The sequence below is a fragment of the Thunnus maccoyii genome, chromosome 12 (genome assembly GCF_910596095.1).
Source record: "Thunnus maccoyii chromosome 12, fThuMac1.1, whole genome shotgun sequence".
Lineage (NCBI taxonomy): Eukaryota > Metazoa > Chordata > Actinopteri > Scombriformes > Scombridae > Thunnus > Thunnus maccoyii.
In genome coordinates this window covers 26,024,913-26,047,469 of record NC_056544.1, presented here as the reverse complement: position 1 = coordinate 26,047,469, position 22,557 = coordinate 26,024,913, and the positions used below count along the sequence as shown (strand labels likewise).

The 22,557-nt window shown below is 38.6% G+C and overlaps 1 protein-coding gene across 2 annotated transcripts; it reads right to left on the bottom strand.

Annotated features, from left to right (window-relative positions):
• Positions 1-3,522: 3,522 nt before the first annotated feature.
• On the bottom strand, positions 3,523-22,465 carry LOC121908035 (arylsulfatase I-like). 2 transcript variants are annotated; one of them, XM_042427713.1, is made up of 12 exons: positions 22,051-22,465; positions 18,086-18,169; positions 17,786-17,985; positions 16,325-16,464; positions 15,758-15,907; positions 14,798-14,872; positions 13,813-13,987; positions 12,447-12,683; positions 11,602-11,748; positions 10,504-10,654; positions 8,740-9,401; positions 3,523-7,191 (listed from the first exon to the last, which is right to left on the bottom strand). In XM_042427713.1, the coding sequence occupies exons 3-12, from the start codon at positions 17,966-17,968 to the stop codon at positions 6,769-6,771; spliced, it is 2,343 nt and encodes a 780-aa protein (XP_042283647.1). In that variant the 5' UTR covers positions 17,969-17,985; positions 18,086-18,169; positions 22,051-22,465; the 3' UTR covers positions 3,523-6,768. The 2 variants fall into 2 exon arrangements, with proteins under 2 accessions (XP_042283647.1, XP_042283646.1); XM_042427712.1 differs by lacking the exon at positions 18,086-18,169.
• Positions 22,466-22,557: the final 92 nt, after the last annotated feature.

The window sequence follows — 22,557 nt, the reverse complement described above, 5'->3', positions numbered from 1 at the left end:
ATTGTGGACTGGCAGGCTCATTAAGGCTGATGAGTCAGAGGGCAAGCAGGGATGATCAAGGTTGTCTGCAAAAAGCCTGACCACTTTGTTCAGTCCCCACTAACAGTTTTACTGTCCATCAGCTTCGATGTATTTTGTCAGCGTATCTTTAAGCAAGACCCTGAAACCCTGAAAAGGCCTGAGTATGCTTTTAACGAACTATTTGAGACGTCTTCTGAAGGCACAAGTGTTTATACTTGTTTCGTATGTAGACACTCAAAGGCAGGATGAAAAGACTACTATCATGGCTTCCTCCTGGCTTCATCCCATAAGCTCCCCAATCGCTCTCCAAGAAGTTTTTTGTGTGGCTCTGCATTTTCCATGCGATGAATTGTACAAATAAAGATAACAGTGCACTTTTGTACAGTCTCCTTTCAAAGGCATTCATGGTGTTTTTGCTCGATTGTTCACACAAAAAGTGAAAATAATAGTTGTGTGAAGAACCTTAAAAAGAGCTTCAGAGAGACGTTCAAATCATGCACACGTCCACATGCAACCTTCAGTAACGGCTCTGTGAGTTTGAGAGCCTATCAGATGCCAAAACCCTGCACAGAAATTTATAATACTATATTTTACAACTTAGGAAAGTTTTATCTTCCATCACAATGATTGCCAGGTCAACAGTAGAAATACGGCATTCACCTAAAAGAATAATCTAACAGGAATATAAACGGACTGCTTTTCTAGTCTACCTACTCATTGTCTTCTTATTTGATTGGCCAACACAGTGCCTTGCTGGATTTCGCATGTTGTGGCTGGACCACAACATGCAAAATCCAGCAAGGCACTGTGTTGATCCAGGTTCAACTTTTTTGAAGTTCAATCCCTCTGTGTTGACGGACCGGCCTTATTCAAACAGATGATGGGGCTACGTTTTTTTTTTTTTTAATTCAGGGATTACTGTTGGTCTGAATGTTGCCTTAGATGAACAAGCACTTTGTTTGAAGCATATTGAGGTATTTAAAATGATGAGAGAGGGAACTTCAATAATCCTTGTGGGCAAACTAGGCCATTGTGTCAGCCAATGAAACAATACCCTAAAGAGGAAATTTAAATTTAATGACAATGGAACAAATGGTGTGAGGTTTATGATAATTTTAATAAAAATATAATTGGAAGAGCACCAGGAGTAGCAGCTAAAAGCTCTTTCTAAAAAATAAAAATAAGAATTCACGTGTAGCCTGGAGGCAGGGCGGCATGGCGTCAGTGCTAATTTGTATATAACCGGCAGTTTTGTGTCAGACCGGTCTGACTGGGACATAACTGAACCTCTGCAACACGTGTCATGTTGTAAAGTCACATTAATGTGCGTCTCTGGTCCCAAATAAGACTTGCGGACGTGTTCAAAATTCACTATGTACCATTTGAGAGCATCATGATTCAGCATATGACCGCACACAGAGAACATTAGCCGTTTTCTAGAGTGTCAATGCGACCACAGAACAGAAGTCAGTTACGAGTTTTGGATTGTGTCAGCAGAAAACCAGCTCTGTGGTGAGGGAATCCTAATTTCACAGCCGCCCACGTGCTCCAGTTCTGTACATCTCATATTCCCCCAGTTCCCTGGAGGGGAACATGATGAAGACAGGATTATTGGTTACACGATTGCATTATGTCTCTGTGAATGTGTGTGTGTGTGTGTGTATGTGAGGGAAGGTGAGACAGAAAGGGTGACAAGGGAGATATTTTTATGCAAACTTGTTAATTCAAGGTGTGAGAGATGAGAGAAAGCGTGACTGTGTGTGAGAGAGAAGTGAGAGCATTATTCATGTATGAGTTTGCTTATTCAAGTTATGTGTGTGTGTGTTATTGCTAGTCATTTTTGGAAGGACATTTTGTGTTACAGAAGGATTATGGGAGGTCAGGTTGTCCTCACTTCATCTCTGTAATGTTTTTTTCCCCACTATTTTGCACACACACACATACACACACACACACACGCCATTTTAAAAACATTATTTGAATTATAGATTTTTTCATATCAGAAATAGAAAAAAGTATATAAAAGCCAGTAGCTACTTTTATGTATATTCTTGACACATATAACCTCTATATAGCTCTGTTACATGTTATATATACTGTTTTTTTCAATTTTTACTTGTTTTTTAATAACCTAATAATGTAACCAGACCTCATAACATTGTGTATATCATTTCATTTATTTATTTATAAGGACAACACACATTAATTAACATTTCTGGAAATTTGCCAGTGTTAGCCAGCTGCAGTCCTCTGGCGAGATGTTTTGAAACCAATGAAGTGAAATGTTAAAAATTACAGACAGAACCTGAGCTCAGAGAGAGTCTGTGTCAAACTTACTCAGATTTGTTTCGGTGCATCACACCACCAAACTGAAACATGTATTACAACTGCAATTCATTATGAGATTAAAACTGAATGCCCTGACTGTTTTGGTTTCCACTGGAGCAGCCTGGCTGACATGTCTTTCCCCCGGTGGTGTAAAGCATAAAAAAAGTGTAAATGACCTCATCAATGAAGATAATAATGTGTTCTGTATATTTTAACCACAACAGCATTTTACAACCAGTTGATCTGTATGTTATGTCAAAGGATTTGGCTCATATCTCTGCCTGGAGCCAGCTTCCAACTATAGACACTATACCATGTTTGTGGAATATTCAGAGACACCTTGGCAAGCACGGGCAGTTTTAGTAGTGGGCATCAAAGCTGCCGCTTCTCAGCAGCATCAGTAGCTTCCTGAATTATAGGATTTTAATCCTGGAGGATTACATAATCCCACTTGTGTTCAGAGATAAAAGAAACCCCCCAATTGAATTATACCTCTGTGGAAACAGTGTGAAGTAGGAAGGCAACGGCAAGCGTGGAAAATCCTCTTTTAGCCCAAATGTGTGTGTGTGTGTGTGTTCGTGTGTGTGTGTGTGTGTTTAAGGTTTTCAAATATTGAGCTCAGCAGACGTTCAACTGTATCTGCAGTTAACTTAATATCTGGCGCCACCTGGTGGTTAAATGAATTCTGTGCAGTCAGATTTCAATATGAAACACTAAGTAACAAATTCCTATTTTTAAGCAAAAATGCATGATCGCTGTATTCTGTGAGAATGTTTTTGAGTCTCATTTCAACATTCAAGCATTTCAACAGATCAAAAGATTTGTAATTCTCATTAAAAGTATATGAATACTGAACATTTTCCATGTCCAGTATGTATGTAGATGTCAATATGATGTCTGATGTTGGTCGGTTTTCTTGATATTTGGTGTTTTGCACAAGTAGTGTCTTAAATATCTCCATTAAAAATCTATTAGGAACAATTAGAATGAAACATTTGTCCTTCAATAACAATCCTCGCTGTTTGCATCTGAGCTGTAGACTTGAGACTTTAACTCAAGTTAGGTTTAAATCACAAAAATGAAGACTTGAGACTTGATTTGGACTCAATTTTTGACTTGGTAAACTCCCAGAATAATAGAAAAATAATCAGACAGAAACTGACTTTGCACAGCCACATTTACATATTTAATTATTAGACATATACAGTACATTAAAAGAACTGGGTCTCAGCTATGTAAGAAAACCACACTGGCTCTGAAAGTGTCCAAAAGCTGTGTCACACTTACAATCAGTTTTGAGAGACATTAATAATAATAATAATAATACAATTTATTTATAGAGTGCTTTTCAAGGTACTCAAAGATGCTTTACATAAGTTAAAAGGATAATAAAAAAACAAACAAAAAACACATTAAAAGACTCTGTACTGACTTTCAGTTTGCCTATGAAGACTTGTGATTTTGCTTGGATTTCCACCAAAAGTCAAAATACACAAAAACATAAAGCATTTTACTGGAACATACACACTGATTTTTTTCAGTATAAGGAATGGCATACTGTTGCTAGCAAAGAGAAAACAAAAGGACAGTCACCAATCATTATATTTAACCTTTATTCACTCGGGGTGGAGAAATGAAGTGTCCATCTGGAAGTTTCTCACTAACACTCTGCTCCACGCTTCCACTGTCATGCCCTTGAGTAACCGGTCATTGTTTCAGAACAGCCGCAGTCATGGTTTGTTAGATATTGAGCAAAACTGAACTGAAATATTTAGAGGTTTGGTGTCTTGCTCAAAGGGGACAAAACCAATGCCGCATTTCAAAGATGTTGCTTTTAACGATAAGCAGTTTTTACTTCCTCTTCTCTGTTTTTAGCTTTTATTGATGATACATAATCATTATGACTTGTTATACCAGTGAAGTGTCTGTGACAGCAAGTGGGAAAATCAGCTACTGGTTCATGTTGTGAATGCTTTCATTGGATTTAAGAGATCATTATTCAGATAAAACAGAGAAGTATACTATTGGGGGGTTTCCTAAAACATTTAATAGTCACATTATTTTCAATGCTTTGTTGTAATGACCAATTAACTTTTATAATTCCTTAAAACACAAAAAAACTTCAGCCAGATGATTTAGATAACTTAACTTTCCCCCTGAAACTGACTGAATTCAAAACAAAATAAATAAAATATGGTGTTTTAAAATAAGGCTGACCAGGATTTTGTCACTTTTTTGTCTTGTAAAAGCTTTAAAATGTTTAAATATTGATGTTAGTCTTGTATAGGGCTGAATATGATGAAAACATGTTCACATGATGGTTTCTGCTGTTCACAGTAACATGTAGTGGATGAGAAGAAAGATTTCATAGTCAAAAATGCTTGCCATTGGCAATACATTCAAACAACCACAGTATCAAAAGGCCAGTTTCTGTCATAGCAATACAAAAAAAAAATAAAATCAGTACATCACAAGCATTTTAAAACAGATATTAAAAATACCTCCATATTCACTGAAGACGTGTGACTTAAATTGTGAACATACAATATTAAAAAAACTCTTGTTTGTGGCAGACGGGTACAAACAACAACCAAAAAAGTGTGAATTATAGATATCATGGTCATGCACTGTCATTGAAATAAGTAAACATCTGTTTTAAAACCCCCGAATTACACATGTAAAACACACTGTACATTAAAACCTGCCTACATCACTTTGCAGATAGATTCTTTTGAAAACAATGAATCTCTGGTCCAAAAGTTAGACAAATGTAATCAAATCAGTGTCAAAATACATTTTACTGCCACACAGTGTCAGTCTTTGTATCAAGAACTCTGTCAGATAGTGAGTGATTAAAATTAAACAGAGTAACAAAAACAAAGAAACGGTTGACAATGTCTGAAATCACAGAATAAATCAGGTAGTGATGCTGAAAACTAATAGCAGCCTTTGAGACAGAGGTTACAAAACCACCTTCAGGCAGGATACTTAAGAATTTAAAGGGTCAGTTCACCAAAACCACAAAAACAATTTTCCTACCTAATCATACTGGTATCCAGCCATTCAGACAGTTTCCATTTCATTTGGTGAGGTTTTCTATTATTTTCTTCCAAGGTACGATTGCCAGCTGTCTACGTCTGCATCTATCTCAACAGTGATGTAACTCTCAGAAACAATGTCCAAAATACTTGAGTTACTTAAGATAGTTTGCAGACGTCACTATCATCAATTTTCAGTGTTTTCACATTGAGAAATAATAATAATAATAATAATAAGGAACTGTTTCTGGAAAGACATGTAGCTGTCAAGTTTTTTCTGTGATTTTTTTGAGCCTCACAAGCCAAACTCATCTTCATTATATTGGAGAAACAGCAGAAAGTCTGTTGTTGAAAGACATTTCAAACTAAAACAAACTATCTGCTTGGCTGTGTGAGAAAGTATGAATTTGTGATTTCTGAGTGGACTGGCCTTTTAAATTTTAAACAAAAAGTAGGACTGTCGGTGTCACCTCAGATCCCGAATTTCAGATCAGATCTTTGACAGTACATATGCTACATGTATGACCAGAATTACCAGAGGTTTTCAGACCCCAACCCCCCACCCCCAATTACACACACACCAAATTGAGACAACTGCCTCTGTCCCAGTTAGTTATCTGTGGGCTACAATCTGAGCCCAGCTGAGTTTTTTTTTTTTTATCTTAATTTAGTTTACATATTTTGGCAAATTGGCACAATTAAAAGTATGCCGAATGACCTATTTGCAGTTCCTGTTTGACATGTGTCCCCATTGAGGGTCAGATAACTATCACTGGATTACTTTGATACTGAAGAACAGTTAAAGTGTAAATCACACTGAATCTAAAAATGTATTTATCATGTCTGTGTGTTCAGTTTTGACTGAGTTATGACCCTGAGAAGGAGTTCAAATTAATTAATTGCCTCCATGAGCTGCAGCTACGACTGCTGACTGTGTAGATAAGCGGCCAAATCGGCAGCCAAACTACAATAACTAACTTCCTGTTGTTTGTACAACACTTGCATGCACATCTCTTTCACCTCAGGCAGTATTTTTGCCTCGCGTCTGTCCCTCCCCGCCCTCCCCTTCAACTCTCACTAGGGGGAGCGCCTCACAGTCTGAAAACCTCTGGTCGATACTGTAAATGACATCACATATGACAGTAATGTTTCAGAATAATAAAAAAATCACCTGTTTTGACTTGAATAAGAAGCAAATGAAAACCAGTGGTAGGACATGTTTTACATGAGTTCTTGAAAGAGGTTCACTTCAGCTAAACCTAGAGGAATTAACCATCTTTAACTAATTTTCACCAGTTTGCAGAAGGTGTAAAAATGTAAAAACAAAACATTTTTAAAGTCTGACATTCATCTCTTGGCTAAAAATGTTCACCCATCTGCATCAGATCCGATTGGACATCATCCTGGTGTTCAGTTTCAGAAAGAACGACTTCAGCTTGCACAGCCGGCACTTCTTCTTCTTCCTCTTCTTCTTATTGTTCTTACCTTTCTTGTAGACCCCGTTATATTTTCCCTCCTCGTCCTCCTCTTCATCCACCCAGGGGACCCAGGCTCCACCGTGCTCGCTTGGATTGGCTCGCGGGTCGTCGGGCGGAAAGTAAACCGGCACAGCTGTTTGGTTGTAGTAGGCGAGCCGTGCCAGCAGCCGTTGGACCACGTCGGGCCTCTGATCTGCCAGGTCCTGCCGCTCGTACGGGTCGCCTGTGATGTTGAACAGCCAGACATTTTTGTGGATGGAGGATTTGTAGAACGTCGAGAAGCCGCGTTCAAGATTCCACCAGCGACCAGGGAGAGTGGGAAGAATCTGGGGATCAAAATGTTATTTATAATCTTCATAATCATGATCTCATGTAGTGTAGGCACTTGTTTTTTCCTTTTACCTTCTAGTTTTTGACTTTTATGCACTAACCACAACACTGAGGCAAATTCCTTATATGTGCAAACTTACTTGGCAATAGTCAGACTAAAATGTGTTATTAGTTGTGCTGATGGATCTGAACCACAGAATGGGTTTAAATGAGTCTAAATGACTATTAATACTATTCATAAATAACATTCTAATCATTATGTCAATGTTCATTCTATGCAGATGACAGTTTTATATTATGTTCCTGATTCCACTCCAACTTAGGCTCTTACTCATCTTCACTCCACCTTCGATACTTTCCAGATATCCCTTTTTAATAATAGACGCCTTAAAGTAATATTTCAACATTCTGGGAAATCATTTGCTTTATTACAGAGTGTTAAATGATTGATTCCCCTCCCTTGTCTGTACTTAGCACAACGACTGGAAAAGGGAAAAAAGCTAGCATGGCTCTCTCCAATGGTAACAATCCACTTACCAGAACCGCTAAAGCTGACTTATCTTATTTGTTAATTCCGTACAAAAACCAAGGAGACCTGAAATCAACATTTTATGGGGGTTATGCGCCAGACTATTTCTTGGCTGGGACCTGTAACTTCCTGGAGTTTCGGTTGGTTGCCAGGCTAGCCGTTTCCTTCTGTTTCCAGTCTTTGTGCTAAGCTAAGCTACCTGACAGCTGGCAGTAGCTTCGTATTTACTGTACCGACATTAGAGTGGTATCAATCTTCTCATCAAACTCTCGGTAAGAAAAGAAATAAGTGTATTTCCCAGAATGTTGAAACATTCCTTTGAATGCAGATCAGACCTAGTAAATTGTATTCCCTTAATATTTCTGTGGCCTTGACTTTCTTGCCATTAAAACTTTAAATGGTACCCATAACACACTTCCTGAATTTGGTTTTCCAGCAGACTGCCATTAGAGATTTATATTAAACACTTAGCCTCAAAACTGAGTAAAGTAGGCTTCCTGTATAGAATTAAAGGCTGTGTGTCTTTTCTAAACTGTAAAACTATTGGTCGGTCAACTTTTAGGTCTGGACTTGATTACAGAGATATTCTGTACTATTTATTGTAGGACATTGTGTGAATTTCACACTCATCACTGCTCTTTGTTATCACCTTTTTGTCAATAATAATATAATATGAATTCATATAAATATATACTATAAATCTCTTCTCTTAGTGAAATATTGTTACTAAAGTACATGATTATTTGATACTTATCCTTAGATATTCTGTTTCAGGTATCATGCACCTTATAAATGGAATGAACTGCAATTTTCAAGCAAGATAGACTCTTTCATTTATCTTGGACATTTGAAAGTTTCACTATTTGATGTTTTTTATGACTATATTTTGTTGCTTGTTTGTTAGTTATCTGTCTGTGTGGTTGAATGTTTCTTGTACTCAGCTCTCTTGAAAAAGTGGTCTGATCTCAATGAGACTATCTGAGTAAATAAAGTCCCTAAAATGCAGTACCAGTACCTGTGGAGGGACCCAGTCTCCGTGGCCTGGGTCTCCTGTTAGCAGCTTCCAGTCTCCAACTCTGATGGCAGCCTGAACTGATGTGTCCCACACTGGCTGGGATGGCTGAAACTTAAGCTCGGGCGTTGGATGAGTTGGGGGCAGGGTTGTTTCCGGCTGGGACATGTTCTGGTATTGGGATAATGTCCTCCTAGACTTGGACTTTAAATGTAATTTCAGCTGTGTCTTAGATTTTAACTGAGGTGGTGCTGACTGTGACAGTTTCTGGTTTTGGGATATGGTCTGCCAGGATTTTGACTTGAAATGTGATTGGATATCACGCTGAGATTTGGGGCGAGATGTTCCTGACACTGACGGGTTCTGGTGGCCGTATGGAGTACCACTGGAGTGAACCTTCAGACGTGGTTTGTAACTGGACTGCTTGACCAAGACTTTGGTCTTGGGTTTGGGTTTGAGCTTTGATTTTGGGAGGGACTTGTGCTTCAGTTTGGGTATGGGCTTGGATTTAAGTTTGGGTTTAGGTTTAGCAGCATGGTGGGAGAACGTCTGAGGTTTCTTGGTGGTCTTTAACTTGAACCCTGACTTCTGCTTTGGTTGCTGTTTCAGAACCTTCTTCTTCTTCTTCTTGGGCTTCTTAAAGGCGGGGCCCTTTGATGTGCTCACTGCCAAATCAAAGAAAACACACAAGTAAATGAGGAATATGAAGTAAACACTCCTTTAACCTTTGCTTTTAGCTTTGCTGATGCTGTGTAAAATCCCCTTGTGGATAAAATAACTTTTTATATCGTGCAGTTATCTATAAGGGATACTGGTGCTTACGTGTCTATCTGCTTTGTCTTCCCTGCATACATCCTCCTTCGCATGTTATCTTAATTTCTGTCTTCCCTTCTTTCCTGTTTTTCCAAGTTGTGTTTACTTCTTTTCTTGATTCCTTCCTCTCTGTTTTTATCTTCCCATTCTTCAAACCTGATTTGAAAATACACCAAACTGTGGTGTATGCAAGTATTAACAAGAAAAGTCTACAGCTACAGTAGCAGTGCTGTGAGGCTGAACGGTAATGCTTCGAGCTAAATGCTAACATCTGTATGCTAACATGTTCACAGTAACAATGCTAACATGCTGATGATTAGCAGGTATATTTATCATGTTCACCGGCAACACAAAAAACAAACAAACACAAAGTACAGTACAGTTAGACATTTTCAACCCTAAATTGACGCTGCTAGCTTAAAACTGAATATACTGTTGTAACACAAAAAACTCAAGGTCCACTTACTAGCTTTTTTTACCTGCATCTTATGATCGTCATCAGGAGATTGGAGTTTGCTCAATTGTCATGAAGAGGAAATTATGACAATACAACTATAAAATTACTTTATTATTTAGTAGGTATGTACCAGATATCTTATTAATATTCATGACCACTGAGCAAACCATAGGATGTGGTTGAAAGCTTAATCTTGACTTATGAGTTTTTTCCAAGGTCAAGAATTCTCACTTAAAAATATACTGTACTTTTCAGTGACATAAAACGTCTCACTAACCATGCTCTTACCATTAAATTTAATATTCATTATGACAAATACTATGTTAATCACAATCAACACAAACTTCATGAATTGGCAGTTGACAACCCATTACGATATGTGTACATTTTAATAATTCATCTCACACTGAATAAATAGTTGGATTTGTAATGACTTCAAGTAGCGTCTGAGTACAACAACTTTTTTTTTTTTATGTTATTCTCTTTATTTTGGTTACCTGAGACTCCCTCTGCGCTGGTAGCGTCCCAGGTCATGGTTGGAGCAGGAGGTTTGTGCAACGGGTCAATGTTGTGAAGGATCTCCTGACGAGGTGACTCCCTCCCTTCACTGAGGGTGGGCCAAACATCAAAACCATCCAGACCCTGGCTCTAAGAGGGACACAAGCACATAAAACACAAAGAATACAAAAAAAAGTTATATGTAGGTTAATGAGAGGTCCCAGGAGGTACTGTGAAACCATAAAAACTGTCTACATGTTTCGTGCATTGATGTTGCCAGAGGAAATACTTGTATATTGACCACACAGGAATAATAAATAATAACAGATTTCCTTTGGTAATAGAGGTTATCGAGTTGCTATATTAGTCAGATATTGTTGTGATTGCAGCCAAAATATCCGTGCTTATCTTTTTTGGCAGTGGAACCCGTGAGCATAACAAGCCAACAAAGCTTTTTGGGAGCTGTGCACAGACTTGGACATGAAAGTAATTCATGTCTGAACTAAATTATTCTGTCTGTATGCAAAGTTTAGAAAACGTGCACTCATCAAAACAGGTCAAAAGCACATTCATCTACATGATGGTAAAATAAGGACAGTTTTACAGTAGCAATGTAACTTGAACTTTAGTAAAGTCTGAGGCCAAAACAATTATTCATGTAGATGGAGGTCCACATGCAACTCTGTGACAACAAATAAATTCATTCATTAATATAAAATAAGTGGGAGACACAGAGCGAGTCAGGGTAGCACAGAACGGATTGTAACAGTGTAAAATGTTTGGCGAGACAACTAGAAAAATGTACAGAACCAAAATCCAGTGGAAAAGCCTTGCATCTTTATGTCTGCTCTGTTTTGCAGCACAATAAAATAGTCAGTAATGCACTCAGTGAGAGTGCCTTTTCCACTGTATTTAATCGTTACTATCCTGTAGCCAATGTGAGACAACAATTTACTTTAGGAGAGGCCTGGCTAAGAGAGCAACAAACATGCAACCAAATACAAATCAAAAAAGCAATTAAAAGTGCTAAAAAGGGGCAGAAAATAGCAAAAATTCACTACCTTTGTTGTTCTGAGAAAGTACTGAGTTCTACTGACCTGGCTGATGTTTCCCCCGGCCAGGCCCACCAGTGTGGGGAACCAATCAGTGATGTGGAGAAGATCTTTAGAGACCCGTCTCCTGCGTTTCAGCAAAGGACTGTGTACAAACGCCACCCCACGGACTCCTCCCTCCCAATATGTACCCTAAAAAAACAGAACAAGTTTAATTGCAGCCTTCTTTATCCATGTTTTAAGCCAGTAGACACTACAATGTTCATACTGGCCATTACACAATCGCCTTTCTAATGCACTTCCAATGTAAGAGATGGGGGACGAATCTAATCCAGTCCTCTTCTTTGCAAAAACGTATTCAAAAGTTTATATGAAGCTATTATGAAGCTTCTGCATCCTGAGTTAATCAGATGAAACAGATATCTTCCAAAGTTACAGTCCTTTTAGTATGAAATTACCTCTTTGTTATTACCAATGTACAGCAGCTGAACAAGAAAAGTCTGTGGAAATACAAAGAGGTCATTTCTAAGTCACAGCCGCCACAGGGAATCACCAAAGTTAGTAGGATTCATCCTGAGGAGAGCATGAATGTCTAGCAAATTTCATGGCAATCCATTCAATAGTTGTTGAGACATTTCACTGAAAACCACAAATGACAACCTGGTAACAGTAAAGGAAAAGTCAGGGGATCACCAAAGTCATTAGGATTCATCATCTGGAACCATGAATGTCTTTATTAAATGTCATAACAATCCATCCATTAGTTGTTGAGATATTTCAGTCTGAACTAAAATAGTGGAGTGACTGAACGACCAACTGACACGCTGCTAACATGGACTAAAATTACATGAACATAAAAAGTGACACAAAATACAATGAATTAATGATACCTTGCGGCCTCGTAGCGGCCAGTTGCTCCCGCCCGTGAACGGCTGGGCACCGTTGTCGGTGGAGTAGATGATAACACTGTTCCGGTAGTATCCATACTTTCTGAGGGCATAGGTGATATTGCGAACCGCCTCGTCCACTGTAGAAACCATGGCGGCAAACTTTCTCCTGGCGACATTGGCCATGTCACGGTAGGGGTAGATATAGGACTTTGGGGGCTGTAGTGGAGTGTGAACCGCCTGGTGGAAAACATTTACACAATTCATTCACATGTGATTATTTTTTAAAGTTTAAACAGTAATATGTGTACTGTCTAGTTTAGTTGAAAGTGTAACAACCTTTTATCATGATGGTATGATCAGCTACATTAGAAGGAAAATTTCTTATTATATATGCCGACACTGTGTGTTAAACAGTATATATGTAATACTCATTATAATACTCACTCAAGAAAATCACTACCAACATCTTATAGCAACAATATTTTTGGATAAAATTCTCTCATGTATTTTTCCTCTCCCTTCTCATGTACCTCTACATCAATGAGTGATTTCCAACATTTCCCAGAATGCCCCTCAAGACTTATGGCACACCTCACACACACTTTCAGACAGTCTCTCCTGGAAGGCATTACTTGTCTGTACACATTAAAAGTGACAGAAACAGTTGTTTAAATAATTAAAAGGGAGAGCTAGAGAGAACACACCTGGCCAATCACTGCATGAAGTGAGTCTGAATGTGAGATTGTCAGTTTTGGAAACTTATAAAAATTGTCAAACACAGCCCCCCCTCATCCCTCCCCGCCAATTCGTATATTGGAATTGTGTGGTGGAAGGTGGTTTCTAAAGCTGTGAGTCCATCCAACTAGCATTTTTGGTGAAGCTTTATTCATTGTGCATGAGTTAGAACTCTGTGTTCCTATTTTCTACTGGGAAAATCAATTATCTTGCTGTTCCATGTCAGGACATTGTATTCATTTTCTCAAACCCTTTAACCCCAACCAACCTGAGATCAAATGAACATAACAGCCCACAAAAAACAACAATAGACAAATATTGCCCCCTTGAGTTAAAAAACAAGTTTTCTGTGTGGGATGTTTTTAATTAAAAAGTTATGGTTCACATGGGTCAAACAGTGTGTCTAAATAAATTTCTGGTGCTCATAGACAGTCGAACAAACAAACACTTCAATGTGGCCTCCATGTGTTTCCAACTTTGTTTACTTCCCACAAGCAGACATAAACTAATGCAGCATCAAGACACATGTCTTCAGGCTGCATTGTACTGTGGAATATGTTTTGCATCTTTGGTGGTTCTTAAAACAAGCGCCAGATCTTTATGATTCTGAGGGGCAACGTCAGTGTGATACCTGAAGGGACAGCAGCAGGAAGAGCGGTTTCTCTGTTGGGTCGTAACTCTCGAGGATCTTGCGAGCTCTCTGTGTGAAGAGCGCGGTAGAGTACTTTCCTTCCTGGCCCCACGCCACGCCCTCGTCGTCATGGAGATCGTACCCACACAAACCCGGGCCATCACAGGACCCATAACTAGAGACAGATGGAAAAATGCAGTATGAGTTATAGAGATGCAAGAGAAGTGGAATGAGCTTGTGATAAGACTGATTATAACGCTGGAAATGAATCCACCAACGTTGTGTGACTACGTCCCAATTGGCAAATTAAATTCTTCCGTCCTTGTGTCTTTTCCTTGCATCTCTCTCTTGCATCCCCAATGGGAGGAGACGTGAAGACGTGAGGAAGAGGCACAAGTGAAGGAAGAGTGCCATGTTAGCTAATGGAAACACCCATTATCTGGATAGTGACTTTCGATCTACAGGCCTTTGCCTTTACACTTGATATTAATACGCACTTTTGTTATCGCCATTCTGTCCGCACCATGATCAGATCTTAATATGCTCATTAGTAAGGCAGGGCTGGCAGACAGGTCAAGGGAAGCAATGCCATGGTCAGGCATCATATATTATTTTGGAGGGAACCATATAGATACTGCTACTACTTATATCTTTTGTAGCTCTTGCTTAAGCCAGCGGGAAGGATGTGGTTTTCACCAGGTGACTTTTCAACTTGAAAGGATGTGGTCACACTGTACAGAATGCACAATGTGAACCAGACCACCTCCAGATGCGGTTATTCTGATCACAATGTGTTCTGTGCGCATTTACACTTCATTTTAACATGCGTTTTTCCTGATCCAGATGGGATATCCAGAAACATATCACATGTTAATGCCAGGTGTAAATGGAGTAAGAAAGACAGGCAGTGAACATGCAAATCAGTCTGTAGATAGTTCAAGTCTATGCACTGCTAACTTGTTTATTCCAATAATAATTCTCATACCTGTAGTAATCCACACTTCCTGTTAAAGAACCAAAGAAACTGTCAAAACCCTTTCTGGTGGGCAGGCATGCCTTCCTGGAAGAAAAGATAAGAGAAAGAAAACTGAGCATCAGATTTCCAACATTCTGTTAGATAAAAGCTGCTAACAATGGTATTTACATACATAACAGACAAAAAGAAACGTAATTGCACCACTATATAGAGTATTTTGTATTTTATAAATCCATGTATTACTTCTTTTTGAGCAGAGTTGGGAATTTAACTTGCAAAATGCTTTATTAGGCTCAACTTAATTCAATTTAAACTTCTAACACCCAACCTCTTTTTTGGTGTAACCTGATGCACCAGACTGTTTGTTACACAGAACCATCTGAGAAGTTGTCCTTGGAAACTGTTTGGAAAGGGGACTTTCAAAAAATACTTGGCACCATCTTACCTTGCGAGGCAACTGGATTCATGAGATCACGCGAAAATCTTCATAGGACGCTGATTGGTCAGAACCACTGGTGGTTTAGACACAAGCGCATAACTTGAAGCCTGACAAGATGGATTCTCACATGATCTCGTGATGTCGTGATCTTGCAAATCAAGCTGCCTCATGTGGTAATTTTTGATGGTGGTCCAGCCTAAATTTATTGAACCATCAGACTGTTTAGAAAGCAGGGAGACTTCATATTCGTAAGGTTTCAGTGGTAAACTCTGCTGTGCTTTTTACCTACATTATTTCATGATAAAATGTCAGACATTCAGCTTTGTTCAGAATTAATAGATAGCTTAATTAATTGATAGAATAATAGTATAGCTGAGTAGTTGTCAATAAGCAGTAATAACCACTTTGGGATCTAAAATAATCTCATCTCATTAGCAAAGTTTTTTAAATGGGTTAATAACTCTGTAGTCATTAAAGTGTTTGTTACTACTCCTGGTAACAGGTTATTTTCTGCGCAGTCTCCATCTTACCTATAGAAGCCCAGGTGCCACTTGCCGACCATATGTGTGGTGTACCCGGCCTCGCGGAGCCTCTCAGGCAGCGTGTCCATGTGTGAAGGCAGACAGCTGGGCTGGCTGGGTCTGATAATGGAGTGCTGTAGTCCTGTGTGGATCTGATATCTGGAAGAAAAAGACTTGTTATTGTCATTTAACCAGAGTACAGATAAGCTGCTGCAGGGCCTCATAACAGAATCAGGGATTCATTTGTTCCCAATGCTAAGGATGGGGGTTGGATCCTCTCTGCAACCTGCAGTTAGCTTGACTAATCAATAATCACATTATTCAGAACAGCTAGCTCATTTACACCAGAGCCTAAGACTCAAAATAAATCAATACTGCTTTAACTAAAGTCATTAAAAAATCTGATTGACAAACAGTTTAAGTTGGAAATAAAAGTTGCTCCCAATAAACATCATTTTCCTGAGAGTTGTCATATTCCGATAGGCAACGTTCAAAGTATTGTGTGTGTCAGACAGACAAGCAGATGCACAAACTGCCTAAATTTCATGCATGAGGCCAGTGAAGAGGCGTCTGTACCTGCCGGTGATGAGCTGGCTGCGTGAAGGCGTGCAGATGGGCTGAACGTAATAGTTCTCCAGCTTCACGCCCTCCGCCGCCAGCTTGTCCAGAGTAGGGGTCTTGATGCTTGGGTTATGGTAACCAATGTCGTTGAAGCCCTGTTATAGAGTCATGGAGGCATAAAAGAGTTCAGTTGTATGTTTCAGGTTCAGATTACTTACATTTAATAACAGAATTAACTTAAACAGAGATGGACCTTTGTAATCGTTGTCAATACAAAGATTACAGACCCTTTATATCTTTCTGAACGTAGGAGCCATTTACAGCTCTATGTGTATTTATGTTTAAACCTCCGTCCACCCGACAGAGTATCCTTCTTTTCAGATAACTGATAAAGATGATAATTTTGAATTTGAGGCATACAGTTTTTGACCATGCTCATGTCATGCTGAGCTCCCAGCATTTGTTTATGCCCAGTTTTTGGTTTCTTCCTATCTTGGAGCATTTTGAGTTATTTCATGTGAGAAGGAAACAAACGGACAACGTTAAAACAACAATTCAGGAGCTGTAAAGAACAATATAAACTTGTCATTTCAGGCACGAGTCATTACTAAACCTCACAGCAGCAGCCCCTCAGTGGCTTCTTAAGGCAGCAAATAGTCACTTTTTGGATGCTGGTGTTGCAAACCCCAAAGCTACAAATAATGTCTCTGTGATATCTGTTTTCATCAGAGTCAGACTGGCCATCCGGAGCACCGGGAGAAATCCCAGTGGGCCGCTCGCCCTGAAACTGATCCTTCAGTCAGTTTATAGTACATATTTGTGATTTAGTTTTTTCTTCCGTCATAAGAAAGAAAAACACTGATGTTTGTGTGGGAGAGTTTTATTTGTTTTACTGCAAATTTTTAATTACTTTTGACTTGGTCTATTTTTCCAATTTTATGCCATAATAAAACTGTTAAATTACAAATGTTATGTTTTTGCCCCGCACCTAAATTACATTATACATAAACACACATACATGTATTATACACACATTAAACAAACATAACACTTTTTTTTTAAAAAAAAGTGCATTTTTTTCTTTGTTCATTTATAATATATACATGTAAAAAATATTTCATGTTCTTAAAGCTGAGTAGGCAGCTTGAAACTGGATCCCGAAAAACTGACTAAAATGAGAAAATTGCATCACAGTTGTACTGCATTGTATGAGATGCGGGAGTTCAAATAAAATAATTTTTAAAAAAAGTAATACCCCATAATTTGTAGAGTAAAATACATAAGAAATCATTTATTCTTATATAAATGTTATCATATATTTGATGTTTTGGGATTATTTGTAAAATCCTTTATTAAGTGTACTACTGTTGTAGTCAGATTAACAGCTTGTTATATATAATATTATTGCTGCTGGAGACATCATCCTAGTGTCTCCTTTAGGAAAATACACACTCATACAAATTCTTTAATACACACCTGGTCATCTGTGAGAATGAATATGATGTGCGGCTGGTTCTTCTGCTTCGGTGCCGTCTCGTCATTTTGAGTATTTCCGTCACTCTGGTGCTGTATTTGGTTTGGTTTGGACCAGTGAGCGGACAGGCAGTCCAGGCTGAAGACAGCACTCAGTACAGTCAGAGCGACAGCAGCAGCCTGCATCTTTTCCTACCAGAACCCTGTAAGGAACAAAGAAAACAAAACAGAGAGATTTTCTATGAATAAACTACCAGGGAAGTAGAGCTCAAAAATGTCGGCAGTGACTCGGCATAAACTCACACTAGCATGCAATCACTGGAGGGCGAACTGTAGATCACAGAACCACATTTGAGGTGGACTTGCCAACTTGGCTGTAACTGCAATCTGAAACACATCCATGTGTCGGAAAGAGCTAAAACTCAGAGGAGGGCTCTTTAACCATTTATAGTCTTTTGGAAAGGAATAATAAGTGATGAAAATATTAGTACCCATGAGAGCAGAGACAGAACATTTTGAATGTACACGGTGCAGGACGAGATGAGGACATTTTTTCTGTGAGCATTTGCAGCTGCATTTTATGGATTGTTTTACATGATATAATTCAGGAGAGAGCGCTCCTGTATCATGGTAAATGTCATTTTATATATTGTGACAATGACATACAGACGTGGCCAAAAATATTGGTACCCTTACACCTTTTTAAAAAAAAGTTTTCTCCGTATTAAATTGAAACTAACAGAAGAAAATGGTTTCCATCATTCTTTATTTCCCATTGAATATAACTGAAACTTTTGATTTACAACTTAACATATTATTTAATACAATAAAACAAATGAAAATGGCATGGCCAAAATTATTGGTACCCTTAACTTTATATTTTGTAGCACAGACTTTGGAGGTAATAACTGCAGTCAAGCACTTTCTGTAACTCTGAATAAGTTTTCTACACTTCTCCACTGGTAGTTCAGCCCACTCTTCTTGAGAAAACTGCTCCGGTTCTCTCAGGTTTGATGGGTGCCGTCTCCAAACTGCAAGTTTCAGCTCTTTCCACAGATGTTCAATGGGATTCAGATCAGGACTCATAGTAGGCCACTTCAGAACGGTCCAACGATTTCTTCCCATCCACTCATGGGTGCTTTTTGATGTATGTTTGGGGTCATTATCCTGCTGGAAGACCCGTGACCTGGAACTAAGACACAGCTTTCTGACACTGGGCTCTATGTTTTGCTCAAAAATGCCTTGATAGTTTTCCGATTTCATTGTGCCCTGCAGAGATTCAAGGCACTCAGTGCCTGAGGCAGCAAAGCAACCCCAAAACATCACTGAGCCTCCTCCATGTTTCACAGTAGGCATGATGTTCTTTTCTTTGAAGGCTTCATGTTTTCCTCTGTGAACTTAGGGTTCGTGTGATTTACCAAAAAGCTCTAATTTTGTTTTATCTGTCCAAAGCACATTCTCCCAAAAGGACTGTGGCTTGTCAACATGTATTTTGGCAAAGTCTGGCTTTTTTGTATCTCCCTCTTAGAAGTGGGGTCCTCCTGGGTCTTCAACCATGGAGCCCAGTTTCATTCAGACAGCAACGCATGGTGCCACTTTAAACTATTGTACCTTGAACTTGAAGATCAGCTTGGATCTGTATTGAAGTTTTCCTTGGTTCTTTCTTGACCATTCGAGCAATCCTTCTGTTCAATCTCAGGCCAATTTTCCTCTTGTGACCACATCCAGAGATGTTGGCCACAGTTCCATGGACCTTAAACTTCTTAATAAGATTGGCAACAGTGGTCACAGGAACATCAGTCTCTTTGGAGATGGTCTTATAACCTTTATGTTGACCATGCTTGTCTATTACCTTTTTCTCTAATGTCTTCAGACCACTCTCTAGTTTTCCTTCTGTTTTCCATGTTTCCATGTATGATGCACACAGTGGCACAAAACAGCAGAGTGAGTAATTTTTCTCCTTTTAAACTGACTGCATGAGTGATTATGAGATTGAAAAAACCTGTGCTACTAATTAAAACACAATAGTCTGCTTAAAGTATCACTACAAATCAATTATTTCTTACAACTTCTAAAGGGTACCAATATTTTTTTTTTCCAAGCTATTTTAGAATATCTTTGTAGAATAAGCATGAATTCAGTAATTTTCACAACTTTAGACATGGACATAGACATGCATTGATAATAAAATATCTTTTAATTTCAACACTGATCAGGGTGAATGGTGTATTATTTTAATAAAATGCAAGGGTACCAATAATTTTTGCCACATCTGTATATTGTGATACTGCTGGATTTTTTTCTGATTAAGGAGAAGTTTATGTATCAAACAGGAATGTCTGTTTTTGTCTTATCCAACAAATTACACACCTGACAAATCAAAGCACCTCAACAAATTTATGCAAATTGAAAATGAGACCTACCATATTTTAAAGGGTATAGGAAAATCTCTCTTGGGTGACAATTTCATATTGTCTTACAGTTTATGTTGTCAAATCACCCAGTCCTAATACACATACAAAACACAAACCAGGCTCTTTTTGCTTGATCACGATATGTACTTTTGTATACATTACGTTCAGAAATCAATTCCTGGAAGATTATTAGTAATCTACTATTAATTATAGTCTGTTACTTAAGTTTTATTTATTCTTAAATTGAGATTAATATCTATTTTGCAAGAGTGTTTGACTTACTTTTAAATCTCATAGTAAATTGATTATTCTGTCTGAAAAATATGAAAAAGAAAGTGAAAAAACATAATTTAAAAGTTCTGACAACCCCCGGCTGACATCATGTTTTATTTTGTCCGACAACGGTAAAAAAACCCAAAGATATTCAATGCGCAATGATATAAAACAGACAAAAGCAGTAAATCGTGTCATATTTTGGAGGACGGAGCCAGATGACTTCTCCGTTGGAGAAAACGTAGACTATATCTTTCTTGCAGATTGACTGATCAACTAATCCCAGCACTAAAACGTTTGTCATACACCTTACGCTAATACAATGTAATTAAATATAACAACGTAACAAACTACTCCCTAAAAGTTACCATAGAGTTTCTTTGAAGGATAGGTTCACAATGTTTCAAGTCTGTCTTGAAACGACAGGCAGGTGCCCAAATGAAATATTAATAATATCTGAAGAAAAATATGAGGCTTCAGCTGTCTGAGTTACTCAAAAAGAGTGTATATCTTACACAGTTAAAGTCTTTTTAGTTAAAAAAAAATTACCTCTTTGAGTCTCGACGGACAGTGTTTTCCTGTTCAGCTGCAGTGGAAGAATCATAACAAAAAAAGAGGGAGTTGGGCACTAAAAAAACTGGAACTATAAAGATATCTACTTGATTTGACTAAATCGGATAACTGAAGCTTCATATTAGCTTCAGATAAACTTTTAAATACATTTTTGCACAGAGGGAGGGAGGGCTGTGGATTTTGGCCCCCATCACTTGTCCAGTATGAACAGGAGGAATGACTGAAAAAAACACGTGTCAATGTTCATTGGCACACCTGATTTTCTTTTTAGGACAGACTTGAAAGACTGTGAACCCATCCTTTAACGCTTCTGTGATACTGTCAACTAAACCACAAAATTAAACTCCTCGAAAGTAGTGCCGCACTGCATTGCATTAAGACTGTACAGGTAATTTTAAGGTCTTCACACTGTATTTTCTCAGTGTGACATGTTGTAAAATGAACTGAAGCCTCAGGGAAGAGGCAGATTGTATACTTGTTACATGTTTATAAACTTTGAAGCCAAGCAGCAGCATCCAATGTTGATTTTATGTCTAAGACATGACTAAAAACAGCTGTCTCTTGACTGGTCACAAAGCTGGAGACCATTACTGCTGCTGTCTGAACTGGTTTCCCACCAGATGAGATACTGGTGTTGATGGAAACAGCACTGGACACACACCTTTCCATCTACTTTTATGTGTGTGTGCTGGACTTTCCTGTGAAAAGCCTTGAGTGTGTTACTTCAAACGGTGCAAGCACAGACTGGTACTGAATAAAATTAGTTTTGATGAAGCCTTTAGCTTGTATGAAGGTTAAAAAGAAAGGTCTGGACTCTATTAAAAATACAGTAGCCTACATGTCATTATAAGTGTTAATTTGGATTTTAAGTCTGACATCTCTGCGTATCCAGGTGTAAACTATCCAGACAGTTCTAGGTTGTGTTTAAAATCAGCACATTTTCTAATTCAACACACCTCTATTCCTCGGAACAGCTGTATTATTTCACAGCCAGGCCTAAATCAATACCTCGATAAAGGATCAATGGGAGTGAACGGCTTCTTCTTCTCCCTCCTCTCCTCTCCTCTCCTCTCCTCTTCCTCTCCGTCACTTCAGTTCATTCTTCACACTTCGGGTCTTTCTTCAGCTCGGAGCGAGTTTGGTTTGCGGAAAGTTTGTAGAAGACGCCGCATGTCCTCAAGTTTCAACAGAACCTTCCTTCTTTCAGTCTGAGCGTCCACACTCCCGATGAAATACGACCGGAGTCAAGCAGCCGCAATAACACGCCCAGTCTACCGGTCTGACCTGCCGAAGTAAAACACTCAGGAGCAGAGTGTGGTACGGATTCCTCCGTGTCAGTCCGTTTATTGCTGGTACGGAATTATTACGCATGCGCATTGGTATTGATTGCTCGATATCACGTGATCAAGTTCAAATTGTTTTAAAACGAAGGAACGTTTTTACTTGCAGGTGACATGCCAATCCTTATCAAGTCTGGGTTCAAACGGTTAGGTTTAAGCACTTGAACCACTTGGT